Here is a 23,822-nt window from a genome sequence, read left to right as displayed (position 1 = left end):
TGCCCCGTGATCCCCCCCTTGCTTAGCCCCGACCCGGGCACAAGGTTGGTGGCAGCTGAATGTTTGAGGAATCCGTGCATGCAGGCAGCCTGTGCTCAGTAAGCGCCTGCCATTATCACCCACACGTTCCCACGCCCTGCCCGGGCACAGACACTGGCCAGGGAGGGGTTGGGAGAGGAGGAGGAGGGGCCACAGGGGCTGCTGTCCACCCAGGTGGGAGGGACTTCGTGGTCTCTGCCTGCTTGGGATGGCACCTTCACGGGGCCCTTCCGTGCACACATGGCCTTCTCCTCGGGTGGGCCCTGCATCTTCCCCTCCATGAGGGCCCACGGTCAGCACAAACGCCAGCTGTCTCAGCGCCGGGAGGGACCTAGGAGGCTGTGCAAGGCACCTCGTCCGCGTCACAGAGGAGGAGACCCAGGCCGGAGATGACATCACGCGCCCAGGTCACACAGAAGTGGGTCTTAACGGAGGCCCCGTTTGGGCCTGGGAGTGAATGATTTATGCTTTATGTGATCGAACCCCAGACAACTCCTGGTGTTACTCACAGTAAAGGATTTCGTAGTCTCCAGAATTCGACACAAGGAATTGCGAGTTTACAGACCAGTCCAGGTGAGTAATGAAGCTGGAGTGACCCTGGGAGAGAGAATCGCCGCGTGAGTCCCTCTCGCCTTACGGATTCTGGACGCCACGCTGATGTTAAACGACCACACACGTGTCCGCGAGGAACAGTACGTTCACTCACCGAGCACTTGCCAACGCGAGCGTATTTCCTCCCGTTGTCGCTAACTCCGTATATGTAGATGCAGTTGTCATGAGAGCCTATTGCTAAGAAATTCCCATCTACAAAAATATGACACATTACATTTCAAATGTTAAAAATAAACATTTTACTCACTGCGAAGGATAACGGTAGTGGCCACCACAGATTTAGACATAACAGCCAGTTTAATGAAGTATTGCAAAGAGAAAAATTTGCTTTTGAATGAATCCTGTATCACTTCCAAAGCTGTCTTTTGAAAAATACACATCTGATCAGGTTATAAAATCTGGTAAAGATGTATAAACTGTTCATAAACGCTTTCTATACTCTGTCTACAAACTCTTATAAAACCCCTTCCTGGCCGCCTGGTCCCCATCACTGAAGGTGGAGACTCGGTCCCTCCGAGGGGCCCACAGGCTCCGGGACACGCAGGCTCTCTCGCGCCTCTGCACTCAGCCTGCGGGCCCTGCCTGGGAGGCCCTCCCCGCCTCTCTCCAAGTGGGCCACAACGCAGTGTCTCCTTGCCCTGGGTCTCTGGTCCAGCAAAGCCCAAGGAATCAGCCCCGACGCACGTGTTGAAACACAAGGGCGGCTGCTCACCCTAACGAGAAGCAGGACCAGCCCTGTGGCTGACAAGCGGACGTGCCAGGCCTGCTGCTGACGGGAGGAAGACCCAGGACACACGGAAAGGAGACAGGGCCTGGGAGGCCAGTCCGGGAAGAGGTCAGACTCCCCTGAGCCGGGAAGCAAAAGGAAGGACCAGAAACCCACCCAGGCCCAGGGCAGAGTGCAGGGTCCACACTACCGTGGGCTGCAGCCTGTCCCCGCTCTGAGTGAGACCCCCACCCGCAAACAGAGCCTTTCCCAGCAGTCAAGAGGGTCCCCTCAGACAATGTCTGCAAAGTACCCAGGGGTCGCTGGCAGCACACAAGGCTTCAGTTCGGGCTGTTTCTCACCCCAACTCTCCCCTCGGATCGCGCCCTCCCATGGCAGGAATCCTACGGGACACAGCGTGGCTGGTGCCAGCAGGAAATGGTATTTTAGGAAGTCTTGGCCTAGGCCGGTCAAATAGGGGTGTCAGCGGACTGAGGCAGCCCGTCCAAATCAGAAGCTCTGAAGGAACGGGGCAAGCGGGTGTTCTTGCCGAAGCCGGAGCCAGGCTGCCGCGGCTGCTGCGGGTCCTGAGAGGCCTGGGGTGGCGGGAAACCAGCCGAGCCTGCTATTCCTCCAAGTGACCACGCCCTGCCATACCAAACGCTACTAATAATCACTACTTAACGATAGTAATTATAATAGGCAACATGCATTGAGTGCCTACTACGTATGAGATGCTAAACTCTTCTGTATTAACTTATTCAATCCTCGTCACAACCTTACGAGGTAGATATCATTATCCCCGTTTTTCAGGAGAGGAAACTGAGGCACAGATGGTAAAGCAACTTGCCCACGGTCACGCAGGCTTCCTGAAGCGGGCGCTCGGGCGCTCGAGCCCAGGCGGTCTGACTCCAAGGTCTGGGCACTTGGTTGCTAAATTTCACTGCCCCTGTGACACAGCGTAAGGGCAAAGGGCAGTGGAAAGTCTGACACGTGCAGTGTCGGGGGTGGGTTGTGCACTCCTGAGCAAAACGGTCTCAAAGAACTATCTGGTCATCTGTGAACTCTAAAATAACGAGGCCTCTGTCATAGCGGAACCGTTTGTGATTTGACAAACAAGTTTAGGGCAATGGGCTAGTTATTTAAGGAAAACAATCAAGTCAGAGCTTCACCCCCTGCCTTTTAAACATCAATTTGGAGGTACAATTTACACGTAACGAAGGGCCCCCCGTGCAAAGAGTTTCGGCAACCGAGCCTGCGTAAGGAGCATCCCTGCGTCTGTTTATAAAGACGAATGGAAAGTAGGCTTCACGCTCTCCCTCGGCAATCCGTTTCTGTCTCCGACAGCCTTAATCAGATGGCAATGCCTCTTTAAACTCTACTCATCAGTCTTCATGTAGCAGTTTAAGCTCAGTTTAAGCTCGCTGCTGACAGGAGAAATCCTCGAAATCCTCAAAGCAGAGAGCAGCTGGCCGATCATACCATCCGCGGTCCCAGCCTCTGCGCAGGCACGGAGAGACTCAGAGTCCAGGGACACCTTCGTCCTCACTTTGGATGACTCCGACCACCCCCAACCCCACCAACGTCTCAAGAGCCTGAACACATGCACCCCTGGCGCTGCCTGACTGTGCAAATGCCGGCAGCAGCGCCTAGAAAGACAAAGGCAGAACCAAGAGGAATGTTCCCTTTGTTGGGGTGAGGTCGGGGGGTGGCGGCCTCCCAGACCCCAGCCCTGACAGCCCCAGCACAAAAGCCGTCCAGCCACTCAGATGACTCCCCATCCACCACGACCGCCCAGGAAGACAGCAGAGCACATGGATGAGAATGTGGGCTTTGGGGTCAGGAAAACTGGTGCTCAAATCCCAGCTCTTTTACCTGTATTCATTCATAAATGTATAAAACCAGTTGTCTGCCTGCTGAACAAAACCGACCGGTGCTGGTCAACCACTAGCCAGAGGCCGGACGAAACCCGGCACAGCCCATCTCTCGGGTCCTGCGGAGCCCTTTGTCTTCCCGCGACCTGTCTTCCTCTCCTGAGACCCTCCAAGCGTCATTCCCAGCTTTCTCAGAGACACTGAAATTCCTACACTTCTCCACTGTGACAAGCTGGCATTCGGCCCAAAGTGAGAATTAGCCAGAGAACAACAGAGACGAGAGTGCCAAGTCCCGCCACTCAGAGGAGGAGGAAACCTCACAGCCATTTTCGATGACTGTCTGCTCTTGACCAGCTGGGGGCCGGGGACTTTCACACAGATCTTAGTCAAACCCAACAGGCCGCAGTAGGGGGCACAGTTAGTGTCACTGTGCAGATGAGGAAGCTGGGGCTGTTAACTGCAGGACACGCAGGGCAAGTGGCGCCGGCAGGAAGCTGCGTGCTTGGCTCGCCAGGGCTCGGAATGATGAGTGAGATGGCGGGTGGGACACGGTCCGCAGGTGGAAGAACAGCTGTACAGCCGCTGCGTGGCCTCCCTACTGTCACACTAGGCCTTGTGATCTGGGGCTCAGAGACCAGCACCGGTCGGTTTTGTTCAGCAGGCAGACAACTGGTTTTATACATTTCTGAATGAATATAGGTAAAAGAGCTGGGATTTGAGCACCAGTTTTCCTGACCCCAAAGCCCACATTCTCATCCATGTGCTCTGCTGTCTTCCTGGGCGGTCGTGGTGGATGGGGAGTCATCTGAGTGGCTGGACGGCTTTTGTGCTGGGGCTGTCAGGGCTGGGGTCTGGGAGGCCGCCACCCCCCGACCTGACCCCAACAAAGGGAACATTCCTCTTGGTTCTGCCTTTGTCTTTCTAGGCGCTGCTGCCGGCATTTGCACAGTCAGGCAGCGCCAGGGGTGCATGTGTTCAGGCTCTTGAGACGTTGGTGGGGTTGGGGGTGGTCGGAGTCATCCAAAGTGAGGACGAAGGTGCTGCCTCTGCACAGGGTCTAGGCCAGGGTGGGGGACACTACGTGGCAGGGGAAAGAAAGCTGGCTGGTGGCAGGGGCTGCATCAGGGCAGGTCTCAGACCCAGGCAGCAGAGGTGGGATTTGATGCTGCAGGTGACACAGTGAACAATACCAGGTTCCACATCTCAATGACATGGTAAGATTACACAGCAGAAATATAACTGCATGACCAACTGTACCTGGTCCATTTTGAGTCTCTCTCTTTCATCTTTATTTTTTTTTTTTATTTTTCAGAGACAGGGTCTCACTCATTGCTCAGGCTGGGGTACAGTGGTGGGACCATAGCTCACTGCAGCCTCAAACTCCTGGGATTAAGTGATCCTCCTGCCTCAGATGCCTGAGAAGCACACACTACAGGTGTGTACCACACTACAGGTGTGTACCACAATGCCCGACTAATTTTTTTATTTTATTTTTGTACAGATGGGGCCTCGCTGTGTTGTCCAGGCTGGTCTGAACTCCTGGCATCAAGTGATCCTCCTGCCTCAGCCTCCCAAAGTGCTGGGATTACAGCTGTGAGCCACCACATCTGGGCTTATCTTTACTTTTAGATATTTATCCTCATTTTTGAAACTGGAACAGGCAGGCTAAGTATTTGCAGGTGGGCTTACTGAACATAAAATTATTTTCTTCCTAATTCTGTATTTCTTTTAAAAATATACAATGTTAATTCAATCAAAGTTCCATTTTTGTCCAATCATAAAGTGCTCCATAAGACTCCTGATACACATGTTGAATGTGAGAACTGTCACTACTAAATTTCTACATTTAATAAACTTAAGAGGGCTGGCACTTTGCCAACAATTATAGTTGCTTATGGTTTTAATAAACTTCCACATAACATTAGCTTATTAGCATAAGACCATCTTATGTAAAATATTTCATAAATGAAAAATAGTTGTTAAAACATGACTGAAAATCAGGCGTGGTGGCACATGCCTGCAGTCCCAGCTACTTGGGAGGCTGAGGCAGGAGGATCGCTTGAGTCCATCCAGCCTGGGAGTTGAAAGCTATAGTGTGCTATGATTGCACCTGTGAATGCCCACTCACTCTAGTCAGGCAACACAGTGACATCCTGTATATTAAGAAAAGAAAATTAAAAAGAATAAGAGGGCAGGACTTCCAGCTATGGCCAAATGAGAAGGTTGGCAAATCCTCTCCCCATGAGGCAACTATGAAACTGTATAAAACTGATGAAAACCACCATTTCAGCACTCTGGAAATTGACCAAAGACATAGAATAATCTGAGACACGTTTATGTTTGAAAATCTGTGGAATTTCAGGTGAAAACTGGTGAATCTGTGGTGGTCTTCCCTGAGCTTCCCCGGGCCCCGCCCAGCAGCTGGGCTAGGGAAGAGCAGCTCTGAGGAAGAGCAGCTGCATGGCTGTGGTCAAAGGGCTCTCTCCTGGTGACACCCAGGTCCAGCGGCACTGGCGATGAAAGTGACAACCTCTAGGGTGGTTGGGAGGGGAGGGCCAATGGCTCTAGCAGCCTGAGGTTACGGTGGTGGCTGGGGCCAGCGTATTCCTGGCTAATGGGAGGCTGGTGAGTGCACAGAGGAGGCAGGAGAGGGCCCTACCTATCCATACCCTCCTGGCCAAACTGAGGTTGCACGTATGCACGGAGGACACGCAAAAGGGCCAGTGGAAAGTAAAAGCCAGGCAGACTTGGAAATGGCCTGGACTTCGAACATGCTCTTCGACCTGCACACAGATCCACTGGCCGAGGACAGAAGCCTTACGGGATTGAGGTGTCTGCGTAAAACCTCTGTCGGATCATTCATGCAAAATACATGAAGCAAAAACGAAAAGAGTTGAAAAGAGAAATGAACAATTCAGTCTTAGTTGGAGATTTCAATACTTCACTCTCAGCAACTGATAGAACAATTATGCAGAAAATCATCAAGGATATAGATGGCTTGAACAACACTATCAGCTCTGAACATTATCGACCAACTTGTCCTAACCGACTTGTATGGAACACTCCACCCCAAGGCTACAGAATACATTCTTCTCTAGTGCACACGGAACATCCTCCAGGACAGATCACCTGCTAGGCCGTAGACGTGGCTCAATAAATTTAAAATGATTAGTCATACAAAATACATTCTATGACCACAATGCAGTTAAATTAGAAATTAACAATGGGAAGAAATAGGGGAAATTCCTAAATATTTGGAAATTAAACCATACATTTCTAAATAGCCCACAGGCCAAAGAAGAAATCATCAAGGAAATGAGAAAATATTCTGAACTGAATGAAAATGAAAACATAACACATCAAAATTTATGGGATGCGGCCAACGCAGTGCTTAATAAGAAATTCATAGCTTTAAACATCTATACCGGAAAAGAAAGGTCTCCAATAAATAACCCAAGCTTCCACCTTAAGAAACTAAAAAAGAAGAAATTAAACATAAATCATGGAGAAGAAAGAAAATAATAAAGATCAGAACAGAAAAAAATAGAAAACAGAAAAGTAGAGAAAAATCAATGAAACCCAAGTTGGTTCTTTGAAAAGATCAACAAAATTGACAAATCTTTAGCTAGACTGACCAGGAAAAAAAGAGGGAAGACGCAAGTCACCAGAACCAAGAATGAAAGAAGGGTTATTTGCTATCTGCCTCAGAAGATTAATATTTGCTGTAAGCAAATATTATGAACTTTATGCCAACAAATTAGACAACTTAGATGAAACAGAAAAATAGGCCCGTGTTACCAAACTGACTCAACAAGTAAAGAAATGAATTAGTAAAAATTTAAAACTTCCCCACAAAGGAAAGCCCAGATGGCTTCACTGAATTCAGATGCATTCTATCAAATATCTAATAAAAACATAGTAATCCTCACAAACTTTTTCAGAAAGTAGAAGACGGAAGCACACTTCTCAACTGGCTCTATAAGGTAAGCAGCACTCTCCTAACTAAGACAAAGACATCACAAGAAAACTGCAGACCAGGACCCCTCATATACATGGATGCAGCAGTCCTTACCGGAGTATTAACACACAGAATCCAGCAATATATAAAAGGGATTATATACCACGATCAAATGGGATTTATCACAGGAATGCAAAGTTGGTTTAACATCTGAAATTAATATAATGTAATGAAAATTCATGTGATGTAATAAAATAAAGGAAAAAAAACCACATAATTATCTCAACAGATACAGAAAAAGCACCTGATGAACTCTAACACCTGTTCACGGTAAAACCTCTAAATGAATCAGGAACAGAAGGAGACACTGTCATCATGATAAAGGGCACCTTTATCCCTAACGAGGAAAGACAGAATGCTTTTTGTCCTGGGAGCAAGGCAAGGGACTCACTCTTGCCGCTTCTGTTTAACACTGTACTAGAGGCACTACCTAATGCAGTAAGGAAAAAATACAACTAAAGGCTCCCAGATTAGAAAGTAAGAAGCGAAACTGTCCTTATGCACAGATGACGTAATCCTGTGTGAAGAAAATCCCAAGGATTCTACACACACACACAATCTACAGCAGTGCTCCTTTATCTGAGGTTCCACTTTCTGTGGTTTCAGTTCCCTGTGATCAACCACAATCTGAAAATACTACATACAATATTTTGAGAAAAAGAGAGAGACCACATTCACATAACTTTTATTATGATATATTATTATAATTGTTCTCTTTTATTATTAGTTATTGTTATTAATCTATTATTGTGCCTACTTTATAATGAAACTTTATCACAGGCACGTATATATAGGAAAAAACATAGTATATATAGGGTTTGGTATTATCCACGGTTGAGGCATCCACTGGGGGTCTTGGAACATGTCCCCTATGCATAAGGGAGGACTGCTGTATTAAAACTAATAAAGGAATTTATAAAGGTCATAGGGTATAAGACCCATGTACAAAATTCAATTCTATCTCTATATACTAGCAACTAACAATTGGAAAATAAAATTCAGAAAACAATTCCATACACAAGGGCATAATAATTTAATTAGAAATGAATTTAACAAAGGAAGTGTAAGATGTGTATATCAAAAACTATAAGAAAAATTAAAGAAGATCTAAATAAATAGACATTCCTTGTTCATGGCTTAGAAAACTCAATATTGTCAAGGTGGCAATTTTCCCCAAATGGATCGATAAATTCAACATAATCCCATAATGCTGGTAGGCTTTTTACAATTAGAAATTGACAAGCTGATACTAAAATTTATATATAGTGAGGACTTAAAATAGCCAAAACAATTTTGAAAAAAATAAAGTTGGAGGGGTTACACTACTGAATTTGAAAACTTACTCTAAAGTCATAGTAATCAAGACCGCATGGTATTGGCACAAAGATAAACACAGGTGAAGGGGACAGGACTTTATTTTGGAGCATTTGGAAATAAGCCTTTACATTTATAATCAATTGATTTTTGATAAAAAGGTCAAAGTAATTCAACAGGGAAATGATTACCTTTTCCACAGAAGGTGCTGGGACAGTTGGATACCTATATGCAGAACAAATAAACTCAGACTCTTACCTCACACCATGCAAAAGAACTAACTCTGTACTCTCGTAACTCTTCTATAATTGAGTCAAAGTGGATCACAGACCTAAATGTAAGGGCTAAAACAACAACCCTTCTAAAAGAAAGCATAAGAGAAAATCTTTATGATCTTGGATATGACATCAAAAACATGATCCACAAAAGAAAAAATTGATAAACTGGACTTCATCAAAATTAAAATGTTTGTACTTGAAAAGACCCCATTAAGAAATGAAAAGAGAAGCCATAATGGTAAAAAATGTTTGCAAATCATATATCTGATTAAGAACTTAAATAGAGAATACATAAAAAGCTCTCCCAACTCAATAGTAAGACAAGCAACCCAATTAAAAAATGGGCAAAACATGTGAATAGATTTTTCATCAAGAAGATACAGGAGGCTGGGCGCGGTGGCTCACGCCTGTAATCCTAGCACTATGGGAGGCCGAGGCGGGCGGATTGTTTGAGCTCAGGAGTTCGAAACCAGCCTGAGCAAGAGCGAGACCCCGTCTCTACTAAAAATAGAAAGAAATTTATCGGACAACTAAAAATATATAGAAAAAATTAGCCGGGCTTGGTGACGCATGCCTGTAGTCCCAGCTACTCGGGAGGCTGAGGCAGAAGGATTGCTTGAGCCCAGGAGTTTGAGGTTGCTGTGAGCTAGGCTAACGCCACGGCACTCACTCTAGCCTGGGCAAAAGAGTGAGACTCTGTCTCAAAAAAAAAAAAAAAAGATACAGGAATGACTAACAGGCACACAAAAAAATGCTCAGCGTCAATAGCTGTTAGGGAAACGCCAATTACAACCACAGTGAGACACCATCACCATCTGATAGACCCCTATTAGAATGGCTACAATAAAGACAGACAATGACAAGTGTTGGTGAGGATGTGGAGATTCTAGAACCCTTACCCACAGCTGGTGGTAATATACAACAGTACAGCAACTTTGAAAAACAGTTTGGCAGTTTTATAAAATGTTAAAACATACGTTTACCATACAATCCACCAATTCCACTCCTAAGAATTTACCCAAGAGAAATGGAAACATGTCTAGGGGGACAAAAAGACATATGTATGAATGTTCACAGCATTATTCATAAGAGTCAAAAACCAGAAACAACCCAAATCCAGCATTAACTGATGAACGGATAAGCAAAACGTGGTGTCTATCCAAAAAGTGGAATACTGTCCGGCATTTAAAAAGCAATAAACTACTGCTACATGCACAGTAACACAGATTAATCTCAAAAACATTATTCTAAGTGAAAGAACAGATGCAACAGACTACATATTAAATGATTCCATTTACATATGTCCAGAAAAGGCAATTTATAGAGACCAGAAGCAGGTCAGTGGTTGCTGGGAGGGGGCTAGGGGTGGAGATGAACTGCTAACAGGCACGGAGGGAACTTTTGTGGATGATGGGAAGGTTCTAAAACTGGACCGTGGCGATGGCTATACAACTCTACGAATTTACTATGAATCACTCAATTGTACGTTTATAATGGTTGATTATTGTATGTAAACTATACCTCAATAAAGCTGTTAAAAAAGAGTCCTCATGCTTTTGAGATATCTAAATATTAACAGACGATAAGATGTCTGGAACTGCTTCAAAATAACATGGGAGTAGGGGCAGTGGGTGGGCTGCGGGGGACAGGACTGGCTAAGACCTGAGCGTTGCTGAAGCTGGCTGATGAGTATTTGAGGGTTCAGTGTGCTGTGCTGTCTAATTTTGTCTATGCTTGGAATTTCCCATAACACAAAGTTAGAAAACACACAAGCACAGTGACCCAAAGCAGAGAAGAGAACCACCAAATGCCACAATTATTTGCGTGCCTAATTTAAATTTCACTCTGAGGAGGTCTGTGAAATTTTTTCTTTAAAGACATCTACCCAGGATTTCATAATTCCGTTGGAGTTTTAAAGTAGTGAATGGTTTGTATTCTGACCTGGGGAGTAACGCATCACAGAGAGCTGTTCGTTTCCATCTGTGTGAACGGTGACCAAGTCTTTTGTTTCCGTGTCAAACACAAACCACCTGTTGTAAACACAAGGAAAAGCACAGTAAGTTGTTTAGAGAAAAAAAGACTACTACAACAGTAGGACTATTAAAATTATTACTCATAATGGCTTGATAAATATCCTGCATTTGCTTAACAAGAAAGCTTATTCCTAGCTTTTATTTAAAGGAAATTTCCTCTATATAAGCGTTCCCTAAAGAAAAGAATGGCATACTGGCTACCATTCAAAACGATTCCATTATCAACACCGTGCCGTGGTTTCTCCGTGTTCGTGTCTGGTCGTTCACATGCAGGAGAGAGAAACCCTGGGCAGAGAAGAGATGGCCACACCCCATGCTGAGTCTGTGGCAAGAGGAAGCAGCTAAGGACCATGAGCAAAAGCTCCCCAGATCCAACACAGGGCAGTGCAGGGCTGGTCCGGGAGGACGGGGCTGGGCCAGCGCAGGGGGTGCTGCTCTGAATCGCACGGCACAAGCAGAGGTGGGCCGAGAGTCTAGACCTTATGTGACTGATGGTGTGCAACCAACAGGGTGGAAGTTTCCTGAGATATCCCCACAGAGGGAACGGAAGAAAGGGGAGCGGAGGACTGGTCTTTGAGTTTAGCCTCTCTGGGCCCAGTTTCCTCAGCCGTAATGGGGACGAGTCCAGCCATGTAACTTTGCGCGCTAAATGTTGAAGTCGATTTATAATGGACGTGGAAGGCCCTGCATCTTCTGATAAGGACACAGCGCACACCCACTGGTCGTCACTCTCAGAATGACGGCGCTCTCCTGCCCGTTGCGTTCTCAGGGGCGGCGGTAAGTTGCCCCTAGTGCTTGTAAGGATAAAATGGAACGCGGGCTCCCTGCTGCTGCAGTTTCAAACCTGGATGACGCATATCTTGTCGCATGTCCACTGGGGCAGTTACTGTCTTCTCACCTCCCACACATGCCGTAACTGTCACCACGCACTGGTGACAGTCCTCCCCAATCAAATTTGGATTTTGCTTCTCAGCACTGATTTCTCGCATCTTCAACAACCATTTACCTTTAATGTGCTATTTAACCTTAATAGAGGCCGAAACGTAACAAAGAGAGACCAGGGCTGACGAGAACAAGCCTTCCAATGGTCCTGTTAAATCGACAGCAGCAGGCGCTCAGCCCGGCCCTAGACCTGAGATGTGGGAGGCACAGACCGGGGTGGTGGGGGGAGGGATTAGGCTACAAGAGCTGTCGCTTCCATCCCAGCACACCGTGTGATTCTGAGCATTGCCACCACATCCTACCACGCACTGTAGGTACAGCCACAGCTGTGAGAAGGTGGGGTCCTGATGAGTTAGAAGCTTCAGCTGTCTCAAAGAGAATTAAACAGAAGGTGGAGTGAGCGTGTGTGGGTGGGGGGGCTATGCAAGTATCTCCACGAAGAATTCTGTTGGACATATGGAGCCCAACTTTTAAGATACTGCAACTTTTGACTTATAAATGGTTACTCTTTCCTCATACATACATACTCGACCGTCAAAACGACACGATCTAAGTAGTACACTTTTTAGAAAGGAAGGATGGGAGGAAAAATACCTGAATGGAACCATAGTAAATGTGTATATGATGACAAACATTAAAGTACAATCAAAACTTGTAAAACCATGGTAACAACAACCACTGCTGTCACCTGCCAGGCAACCCCAGCAGATGCTCTACACGTATCGCCTCCTTCAGCCATCAGCGCGGCACAGCCAGGCAGGCAATGGCGTCATCATTTACAGAAAAAGGAACAAATTCAGAGAGTTTATGTAGCTGGCCTAAAGACACACCACTGCTAAGTGGCCAAGCAGATTCAAACGCAGATCTATGTATCAGAGATGCCAGGTAAACATCAGCTAAATCGGAATATGAGGCTCGGGATCTGGGCAGTTTCTAAAACCTTCAAAGCGCAGTTAGAAAAACCATTTTTTAAACGCTCAGCGCTTTGGAAAGCTTTCTCCTCCAATTCCAAAGTCATGGCTCCTCCCACAGCCCCAAGATGAAGGGGGGGGAGAGCTCCACAAACCTCTGAGATTGTAGGGGTGGGGGTTGGGGGAGAGTCTGGCGGGGGTTCTGGGACAGTTTTCTAGGCGAGAAGGTCCATAGCTTTCCTCAGATTTTCCCAAGGTTCAAAATGTAACGGACCATTGTTCAGTTTTGCTCTTGAGTTTAACTCTCGGGAAGTCACTAGAAGCTGAGAAGACACAGCCAAGGGCTGAACTGTGCCTGTCCCTGGGGAAACGCAAACCACAAGCCTCTTTTCCGCACGCGTTCACAGCACAGGCCGTGCTGGCGTGGACTTACCTCCCTGTGAGTGTTCCAACCGCAACCACAGACCCTGAAGGATGAAAACCAGAAGACTGAGCTGGATCCTAAAATATTTTAAAGGAAGTGTAAATTGATGGACGGATACAGCACCATCGCATAAAACACACACACACACACACACACACACACACACACACACACACACACACACACACACACAGCTCCAACTCCTCAGGGATGTCTGGCTCTATTTAAAAAGACTTTTTTTCTCCAGAGAGAAAAATGTTTTCCTACCTGAATGCCATGTTTAAATAATGCTAAATTTTTATCCCTTTAGAATGTTTATCTTTTTGTCCTATATCCTTTCCTATCTAGAGTAATCAGATGAAAGACAAACAAGTAAATGCTCTTCTTCCAAGGTACAGCTTATAAGCCCGGCCCCTTTGGCTGACCCCCGTGCAGAAGGGTAAGTCATGGGACAGCGCGCTCCATCTGTCTGGAGTGCGACAGTGGCGCCCGAGTCCATCACGCAGATACTGGGTGAGTGACGGCTGGGTGCAAGGCACTGGGGCAGCCCCGGAAGGGTCGCGAGAAGAGGGAGGCACGCCCTAGGTTCCGATCTAGTCGTGCACACACGTGTTCGTTACTAACTCTGATACAAGATGGAAGAGGTGAAGACACAAGGTGCTGGGGAGCCACGGGGCAGGGAGAGATGACCTCGCACTGGGAAGCTGGGTCAGGGCTTCACGGTGCAGGGCGCACTGGGCTTGGGCCTTCCAGTGGAGGAAGAATCATCACTGGTGGATGTGAGAAGGGGACACGCCAATATTTTTTTGGATCAGGCATTAAGAAGGCAACGGCATGATCGGAGCGGTGGAAGCAACACGTTCTGGGCACATTTGAGGAATGGCAGGTGGTCAGCGGTTTATGGCACAGATTATGTGTCTTGAGGAATGGGCGGTCGTGGAGACACTAGTGATGTAGGCTGCATCAGCACGTCAAGGACTTTGATCGCTAGGAAATAACACTGTGAATGATTTTTTCTTTCAATAAAATGAGTGACATGACTGAGTCTGTCTTGCAGAAGGTCATTTGGAAGGAGTGTTTAGGATAGACTGGAGTGAGAAGAGATTAATCACAGGAAGATCAAGGAAAAAGTAGGGATGGGAATGAAAACAGGAGGCATTAACATACTGCTGGATAAACTAAAAATACGAGAGACCAGAAGGAAACTTTAGATACGTGACTACATTACATTAATGCTGTCTCAGAAGTGGGAACTGTAACTAAGATCAGGGCTGCCACTGACAGAAATCATGTTCACTTGAAGCTTTGCCACTTACAAAGCAGTTTTGCATATATAATTCATCTGAGCCTCAGAACAATTTTGAGATGAAGACCCCGGCACAGAGAGGTTAAGTGTTCCTGTCCAAAGTCACTTGGCCAGCAGGTAGTGGAGACAGAACTTAACTGGCTTCCAGTTTGAGCTCCTACCCTGTGTCAGGCTGGGTGGGTGGCAGCCTGGAAACTGCCCTCCTGGACCACCAGGACATGGGTACGACACAGAGCACCATTTCCTGTGGCACTTTCCTGCCATCTCGGGCCACACTGCTCTCTTCTCTGAGTGGCAGGGCTGCCCCGTGGTGCACCTGCTCTGCAAGTGAAACAGGGAGAGCCCAAACTCGGGCCCAGCACTGGGACACGCCAGCACCCCTAGGGGGATGAAAGGATGATGTCCGTGGTCTACAGAGAGGCTATTTCCTTCAACGGACTGTGCACGCCTTTACGGGCACAGGCGCAGAGAACGTGCTTTTGATTCACTGAAGTAGAATGCAGCGGGAAGAACCTGTGTTTGGGAGCCAGACTGAGCTGGGTGTAAACACGAGCTCTGTCCCTTACTAACTTAGTGACCTCAGCAAGTCATTTAACTTCTCTAAGCCTCAATTTCCTAATCAGTAACATCAGGGTAAAAAAGAAAAACTTCCACCTGCGGGGCTGCTGCAAGGATTAAAGACAACACACGCACAGTGGCTGGCATGCAAGTGTCAGTGGTGAAGGAACGCATGGCTGTCCTACTTGTAGGGAAAGGGGATTTCAACCCTCTGGTACACAAGCTGAGCTCCTTTTGCAAAGTTCACAAAGACCTTAAAACACAAGCTTTACCTCTACCATCAAATTCAAAACGTAGAGATAAATTAAAATGTACGTTTTCAGTACAGCTTGTAAACTGCCATGCAAAGGGTCCACTGTAAATAGAATGCAGGCTCATAACAAGTATTTCGCAGCAGTAAGCCAGTTAAGAGACTCTGTACTCAGGAAATCTGACAACCAACCAGGAAAGGCTAACTTGCTCTCAAAAAATTCGACGGGAAACTCCAGAATTACATGGATGAGATCACTCGAGGCAATTTTAAAAGCAATGCAATTCTAAAGAGATAAATTAAATGACATTGGCTCCGGGATAATTTGATATCACTATTAGTTTCATGCAAAAAATAAATGAACATGCTCCAAATGAATTTTTATAAGAAAAACGGAAATGTGACGTGCATGTTACCTCGATTATTTTGTCCCAGACGGGCCGGTGACCAACAGCATCCCAGAGAGTGGCATGCTTGTCATGGCCGCAGGTCAAGAACTGAGGTTTTGAGGCATGGACGGCCAGTCCCCAAAGCTCATCAGTGTGACCCTACAAAGAACCAAGACAGAAGCGCTCTGAGATACTACAGCCAACGCTCAGGAGCCTTAAGGGATGACTAGCCACGGCTTCATGCCGACTTCGTAACTGGACTCGTCAGTTTCCCTCCTCACAACTTAACCTATGGCAGCAGCTGAAACTCTCAAGTGGAAGAAATCATCTCGGTATAAAGCATGAGAATAATCACCTCTTCGGAACACTTGATGACAGTCTGCTGTAATGCCAAATGGAAGTGTTTGCTGGGCCTGCTGAGTGGATCATACCTGAGTGATGGGTGCGAAGTCCCCTGACAGGGTACCCTGTAAGACGAAGTTTCTAGTCGTGCCAATCAAGATCACATCACCTTTCCCTTCGGCCACTGTCCGTATTGGGCCGAACTGTTCTGGAATCTGCATTGAAAAGAGTCATACGAAAAGTAAATACTTACAATTTCATTAAATTATTAGCTCAGTCATTCAAAATACTTATTTATATATCATAATGATACCTCCTATAACAGATATATATAAAGAGGGGGGGTTTTAGATAGATAGATACAGTCAGTTGTTGAGTGAACGATCAAAACTCCAAACTTCATTTTTGAACTGCAAGCGTTTTTAAATAAATCTTTGTATGTCTTAGAAGAATCAGCAAGAGTGAGGCTGCTAAGAAAAATACTTTCCTTGACAAAATTAAAAAATAAGGAATACTACTGGTTGGTTTCCTCTTTACTTGTTATCACTTTTGATAGCAATAGCAAATACGGTTTGTAAAGGAAACAATAACATAACACTGTCACAGTGAGAGCTCCTGAACACCTATCGTAACTTAAAATGGTAAATTCTTTGGCAACGTCACTCTGTTTGCTTCTAAAATCCATTATCGATGCTGATAAACATACAGAATAATTTAAATGTTAAGAAAAAGAATTTCAATAAAAACAAACAAAAAGAGAATTTCAGAGTACACCTGCTAAGAGCAATTTGCTCTGATGAAGTAAATAAAGTTTTTACACTGTAAAAAGAACAAACAGCACAGCTAGGCCCTGGCAGGGTGACGTCAGGCACTCCAGTTCCAGGAGCACAGGAAGTGGCCAGCCCTCATACAAACTTTCTATCCCCAGTGTGGTCTGCTAGCGCAGATTCGAGAAAAGATGACAATGATCCATGGCAATGAAGAGGAATCACAGATACTAACAAATGGTAACTTCTTTGAAATTAGATGAGGTTTTGGGGCTTTCTTTGCAGTTATAGTTTAATATAGGTATGTCTATGACTCTAGCAATTCACAACACATTCAACCAAAGGCTGGTCAAATCTTATAAAAAATATTATCGCAACTAAAATCTCCTTGCAGGAGGAAGTGATTTCCAAAGCTCAGAAGAAGGCCTTCCTTTATCAAGAGCAATAATCAACAGAACCAAATTTGCGTCCTGCCAAAGAATGGTGCCGTGCTGTTCGCTGATGTAACGTGTAAGCGTGTTGTATGTATCCGACTTAGAAATGTGCCCATTCTATGCCAGGGATGGAGAGCATCACCCTTCAGAATGATGCCAATTTTGTGATCTGTCTGCTCACAATCTCCTGGAACTGGGGGGAGAAAATCCAATGAGCGTGTAGAAGGAATATCAAATTTCTTGCCCCGGGCTCCTGTTGGAATGCAGGGCTGCTAACTAGGTAATGAGGAGGCGAAGCACGGCTATCACCATGAGTTAGAGCCCTGGAGAGCAGTTAGCACAACTGAGAGTCACATACAAAGCAGATACTCTCCTGCAGTTCGATCAAAATGATAATGTCTCCAAAATAACACGCTGGAAATTAAAAGTGAAAAAAGAAGAAAGATTTTAATGATAAATCAGTATGTGGGTAATAGTCCCTTGGAAAGTTGAGATTGGTTGTATTATAAAAATATTCTCAATATGAAACATGTTACAACCTCAAATTTTATAAACCTAATTCCATTTTAGTAGCTATACTTAAATTGCCTCCATGATTTTAATATGTTACCCCATATAATATAATTTTGTCTAAATAATTTTCAAAACTGTAAGCTAAAGATTTCATACTAACAAAGACACTGGTTAGGATAACCGTTTAAGATTCAAAATGAATTTCAACAGTCATCGTGCCGACCCACCTCAGTTTTGTGAAGTTTTTGATAGTTTCCGCTCCAAGAAATGAGCTTCCGGTCTTTGCCACCTCCCGACACCAGCGTGCCATCTCTTAACATACAAAGTGCAAAAATGCCACCCTCGTGGGCCCCTTGAACTGCATAGCTTATCCGATTCGTACCTAAACACACCAAGAAAACCATCGTTACCAAAAGGTTCACCTCTGCCCATTTTCAAATCCATTTCATTTTTAAGATGTGATACTGTCAGTCAGAACATCACTGTAACACAAATCTATGAAGGATCCAATTTCTGAAAGTTCACAGGGTGCCAGACAAGCAAGAACTGGATTACTTCACGATGAAGGAAAATGTGCCAACGCAAAGCATCTTATGGTGGGAGCACAGTGTGGCCGGGAACGTGGGCTTTGGGTTTACATCCAGGCTCCACTCACAGTGAGGACAAGTGATCTAATAACTCTGTATCTTGGTCCCCCTCTGTGGAATGGGGCTACTGCCTACCCTATGGGATTGTTCTAAGGATTAAACGAACAGTAGATAAAGCACTGAGAGCAGTAGTGATAATGCAAATGTCACCTATTATTTAAAAATTACATTTGTGGGTCTGTCTCCACCTTCACTCCCAACCCAAACGCTAAGACCCTTGAGGACAGGAATGGCGTATTTTCCCTTTTTTCCTGGCGCCTGGCTAAGCACTCATAAATGCTTGCTGGACTTAACTGAATACACATTTTCTAAGTGACAAATCTCCCTCACCACACTATTTGCTCCCTGACAGGGACTTGGATCTGACTCATCTGTATGCTCACAGCATCTAGCACGTAATCAGCATTCGGTAAGTGTCTGCCGGTGTTATATCAATCAAGAAAGTTACTTAAACATTTTATGGCTATATAAATAGTCACTAATAACGTCATCATTAAACTCTGTTAATATGTCTCCTAATAAAGCTATTAATTTCATCATAATACCCTGGGTTTAAAGAGCCTCTTATGATGATATAAGGTCAGTAACTCTTACTATTCTCCCGTTTTCCTCTGTTCTAGTTTTATGGTTTCAAGTCCCACAGGCACACACGTATTATGTAGCTATATAAGGTGGAATTTAATGGAAATCCTGTACATTCTATTAATAGACAATTCTTACAGAAGTCACATTTGGCCTCTTACTTAAAACATTACCAAAAATTGTTGGCTTTGGGAACAATCACTTGTTACCTTTTCCCCATACTAAGATGTTGCCGCTCGAGTCTCCGGTAATGGTGTCACCATTTTCAGAAAAAGTCACACAAAGGACAAACTTTGGCTTTTCTTGTTTCTGCAGAACGTAGTGAACATAGATATATTGACTCAAGACAGCCTTTCATTTGTATTAATAATATCTAGAATCACTGTAATCCCAAAGTGGAGAGTGTCAGCTTCTGAAACCACCCTGTATGCCTTTCCTTCTTATCTACCATTGTGTTACTTAATCCATGAGGTTAATTGCTCTAAGATAAAGAAATTTCTGGCAACTCCAAATGGCTGGGAAATCATAAAGCTGCAGACAGTAAGCACAGGAGGGTATTGGAAGAGGATAAGGGTGGGCTGTGCTGTCATGACTGCAGCCTAAAGGACACAGCCCAGCACCAGAATAAAGGGGTCCTCTAAATTAGCCTCAGGAGGAAGTGGTGCTGTCCCCTGGACCAGCCCACTGGGGCCAGGCTCTGCACGCCCTGGGCCTGGGTGCTCCCTTCCCTCCCCTCCCTCCTGGGGCTGGGTGCTCATCCTTTTTCTCCCCTCATCATCAGTGTCATCCACAAGTCACCAGGGGCTTCCCCCACGGGAGGGACCCCAGGGATAGTCCTTATCGCTATACCTGGCAGACGCTTCCCCACATTTGCCATTAAAACGAATTCTAAGGCTGAGATACCTCAAAGCTCCCGTAAGTCCAGCTGATCACATGTACCACTCCATGAAAAATAAAACAAAAAATGTAATGTAACTCTACCTCAAATAACCCTTGCTTCTTAATAAGGGAGTTTCCTTCTAGTGTCCAAAAGTAGAGATGTGATTTTCCACAGGTAACTATGATATTGGTGTCCGTGGGGTGGAAATCCGCAGCAAACACAGCTTCATTAGAGCACTAAGAAAAACAGGAGAATCAAAAGCCTCAACTCTCTTCAGACACTTAGGAGACACTTAGGAAAATAAACAAATCTGGAGCACAAATAACTAACTCCAGCCAGCACTGTGCCTCTGCCACTTGATTCTCCCCATTGAATTCCTCTTGCTGTAAACATTAAGCGCACGCTGGCCACGTGCCTTCCCTCCTCGCCTGTCTCCGGAACTGGGCGCTGGGCCCCTGAGCACCGGGGGCGCATCAGAGTCCTCATCCCATGCCAGGGCCTGTCACAGGGCCGGGCGTGCAGTGGGCACGCAGCAAGCTTTGCTGAGGAGGGGGTAGCAGCAGCGGGGATGCAGGAACGGCAAGCATTCGCTCTCATCCGCCAGTCAGGGGCTCCCGGCCCCGGCTGAACAACGGAATCCTCCGCTGGGTGTTAAAACGCAGATCGCTAGGCCTCGTCCCCCATCGAGTGGTTGAAATCTCCAGAGAAGGGCCCAGGAGTCTGGATTTTACACAGCTCCACTGTCCATGCTGACTTTGGCTGCCCTGTTTTCCCCAGGGAGTCCCTCCCGCGTCTAATTCCTGGGACATATGCGGCGATCTGGCCCTCCGGGCGCCACTTCGCCACCCTCCAGCACATATCCTGACTTCCAGGACCTGCACCCTGGTCTGCTAAATCTGGCACCGATTGTTGCTTCTACCTGATGATTCAGGTTCTTGAACCTGGACAACTTGCCTCTGATTACTTCCAACCTAACGACATAGCAAAAAGAACTAAATATCTGACCAGGATATTAGAAGGCAGGGCCATGGCATGAAAACAGGTGTTAGGAAACATGTCTGATTAGAACATAATGTCTTCTACATCCCAGACACACCAGGGAGAAAGTTAGGTAAGTGAGGTTATCTCGTGGTGGTTCCAATGCTGCATAAGTAAGGTTATTTAACGGTAACGCTAACATTAGGTAAGTAAGGTTATCTAAGGTTAATAGATGCAAATTGAGAAAGCTGAAGTCAACTCTACAAAAATAGGGATCCAATCGTGATTTTAATAGGCGAAAAACATCAGAAAGTCAAGGAAAGTTGATTTTATGTACTGTGCAAGATGGATTAGAGGCAGTAGAAATCCAAGAGGGGCCACTGCCGGAGGGTCCCACTGGGAGGGATTTGGGATTTAGCCAGAGGCTCTTGCTGGTCTTTCCTTAGTCTGTTCTGCTTTGGATGAGCCCCGGTGCTGGCGGCACCTGCCCTGTCCCTGCCCTCCCCCTAGATGGAGGGGCTTGTGCCCAAGGGCTGGGGATGGGAATGGGCAGCCCTCTATGCGAAACAAGAAACAGGGACACTGGGCCCTGGAGCTGGCTGGCAGGAGGCTACAGCTGTGCCCAAGAGTCTCCGAACAGGAAAATTGTAAGGCTTGGAGCGAGACCTTCACGTCGGCCAGCTTTTCTTCTTTCTGCCAGTCCCACACGGACAGCACGTGGTCGTTGGAGTCATCCACAGCACAGAGATTGCTTCCTCCATTCTGGAAAGAAAAAGTTATTCACAGGAAGACTACATTTGAGAATAAAATGGGTTGAACATGATCAAAATGAACATAATTTTACCTTTATTAAAGAATCTGCTACATTGTAGCTAAAGAATATTCACCCATTGCTTTTGAGACCTGCCTTCTTGGCCAGACACTGTTAGCAGGTGAATGGGGGTAAGGAAGGGACAGGATCGGGAGGGGGGTCCGGAGGTGGCTCCTCACCACTGGACACAGAGCCGTCCTCCTAGAGCAGGCAGTGCCCACAGCAGGCACAGCACAGGGGCTGCTACCAGCTGTGGCCACAGCTACTGTGGGGCTGCACAAGGACTGAGCGCTGGGGCCACCGTGACGTGGACATGTGCATGTGCGTGGGAACATCAGTTTCTCAATTGGCTGAAGAAGTGGTGTGAAAGAGTGTGGGGGGACCTGCTGAACCAGCACTCCCGAGGAGGCTTGGAAGACCACGAGGCCCATCCGACTCCTGCTTGCGGACAGGCAGCCCGCGTCGGGATGGCAGAGACATGCTGGGGCCATGAAGGGAGCAGGTCAAGTTCAAGGCTGGAGCAGGCAAACTGCCTTAAGGACACGAGAACAATGTCGTCAGGGGCCTCTTTGCTCACCAAGCCCATGTGGCTGAAGATGCTTGGAAGTGTGCCTATGAGACGTGTGTGCGACCTCTGAATGAGGGGACCCGGAAAACAGGAACGTCAGCGCTCAAATCTGCACGTGCATCTGGGCAGTTAATAAGTGTGTTACGTCTGCCCCTTTTCGATATCGAGTTGATTCTCTGCTCCCTACGGAAAAGACCGCAGTGCCCACGGGGCTCATACTTACGGATTTTGAAAACGCAATGCAGGTGACAGCTCGGTCAAAAAAACCTATTCCAATGACGTGCAGAGTATTCAATGTCACAGAATCCCAGATGCGCACGTGTGGGGGCAATTGCTGTTTTGAAGAAATGCGGGGTCACCGATTGTGACGGTTATACAAAGTTATCTTTACCGTGAAGCTACAAGATTTCTTGGGTGGTAACTTCAATTTTGTCAAGACAAAAGGCTTTTTCCTGCATTTGAGGAGTCTGCCTTTTAATGTAAATAAAACATTCCCGATTTGAATAACTAGTTCTTGACAACTGTACCACAGGACTTGACACTCGAATTCAGACACTAGATGAGTCTAAATTTTAGAAATGAAAGATGACAAGTGAAATGGAATCTCATCTAAGGGTCGTTCTTTTAAAGTCTGTTGCTAAGGTGTCAGCATGCCTACGCTCACCAAGGCAGTCGTCATCAAACGGTATTAAGAGCTTGACATTCTTGGGCAAAACAGGCACCAATTATGTGCAAATAAAATTTAGAATCGTTATGATTAGTTCAAAACTCTCTCAACTGTGTGCCTAGGTTATTTACTAATTTTTCTCTTCCTTAATAGAAGAAAGCATCACGGAGCAATGAGCAGGTTTATCAATAAGAACAGGTACTAGCATGGTACCCAGTGGATAGGCCAGGCGGTAGGTGAGCTGGGTTCCTTCCAGCTCAGTCTTGTCTCTAGGTAGCTGGGTATCTGCGGGCAGTCACTAGGTCCCTCTAGATTTATCCACAGGTAAGCTTGATGACAGCTATAACATTTTCTCTGGTTCTAAAGTTGGGATTCAATTTCAACGTCAGAAACTGAAATACTCTTTTAAGCCACTAGAGGGAGGGAGAAGGTTTACTATTAATTTCAGAGAATTTTTCAAGGCCATTTAACATTTTTAAAAAAAGACCCATTCCATTTATGTGAATTTACATAACAGTAGTCTAATTTCCATTATTCTTGTTAACTCTTTTCAGTTGTAGAATTCTAATGGAAACTAGCACAAGGTTAATGTTTAAAATCCGATGTTATTAAAATATTTTCTGAAATATGGGTAGTATTCACATTTTCTGGAAGAAAAGCACTTTGATAGAAATGTAAGTACTTAATGCAATTAGTTCCAGATAATATATTACGCAATAAGGTATATAAAAGTAGATATCAAAAAAGCTACAAGCTCTCTCTCATGCCTTAAAATACAATAAAGTCTTGCTGAAGTGCTTACAAAATTTGTGCTAAAAGCCTCCTAGCAGTTTTTGTGACTTGCACACAGACACAAACTCTGACAGTTAAAGTCATGATTACAGGGTATTTGTGATAGAGGGTGTCTGAAATTTATTGAAGAGGCAGGATGCTCCATATTTAACTATTTATTATCATTTTTTTTTTTGAGACAGAGTCT

At 45.7% G+C, this 23,822-nt stretch overlaps 1 protein-coding gene across 1 annotated transcript in view; it reads right to left on the bottom strand.

Annotated features, from left to right (window-relative positions):
• EML1 (echinoderm microtubule associated protein like 1) overlaps positions 1 to 23,822 on the bottom strand; it is a 49,053-nt gene that overhangs the window by 4,454 nt on the left and 20,777 nt on the right. The window contains exons 6-16 of the mRNA XM_012650108.1: positions 22,400 to 22,510; positions 21,464 to 21,559; positions 19,921 to 20,055; positions 19,149 to 19,248; positions 17,938 to 18,092; positions 16,086 to 16,211; positions 15,682 to 15,813; positions 13,161 to 13,228; positions 10,783 to 10,871; positions 746 to 843; positions 549 to 636 (exon numbers count right to left, since the gene is read on the bottom strand). Coding sequence (XP_012505562.1) covers positions 549 to 636; positions 746 to 843; positions 10,783 to 10,871; positions 13,161 to 13,228; positions 15,682 to 15,813; positions 16,086 to 16,211; positions 17,938 to 18,092; positions 19,149 to 19,248; positions 19,921 to 20,055; positions 21,464 to 21,559; positions 22,400 to 22,510 — 1,198 coding nt within the window. The remainder of the gene's footprint in view (positions 1 to 548; positions 637 to 745; positions 844 to 10,782; positions 10,872 to 13,160; positions 13,229 to 15,681; positions 15,814 to 16,085; positions 16,212 to 17,937; positions 18,093 to 19,148; positions 19,249 to 19,920; positions 20,056 to 21,463; positions 21,560 to 22,399; positions 22,511 to 23,822) is intronic.

The sequence above is a fragment of the Propithecus coquereli genome, unplaced genomic scaffold (genome assembly GCF_000956105.1).
Source record: "Propithecus coquereli isolate 6110/MARCELLA unplaced genomic scaffold, Pcoq_1.0 Scaffold310, whole genome shotgun sequence".
Taxonomy (NCBI): domain Eukaryota; kingdom Metazoa; phylum Chordata; class Mammalia; order Primates; family Indriidae; genus Propithecus; species Propithecus coquereli.
This window is presented reverse-complemented; position numbering and strand designations above follow the sequence as displayed.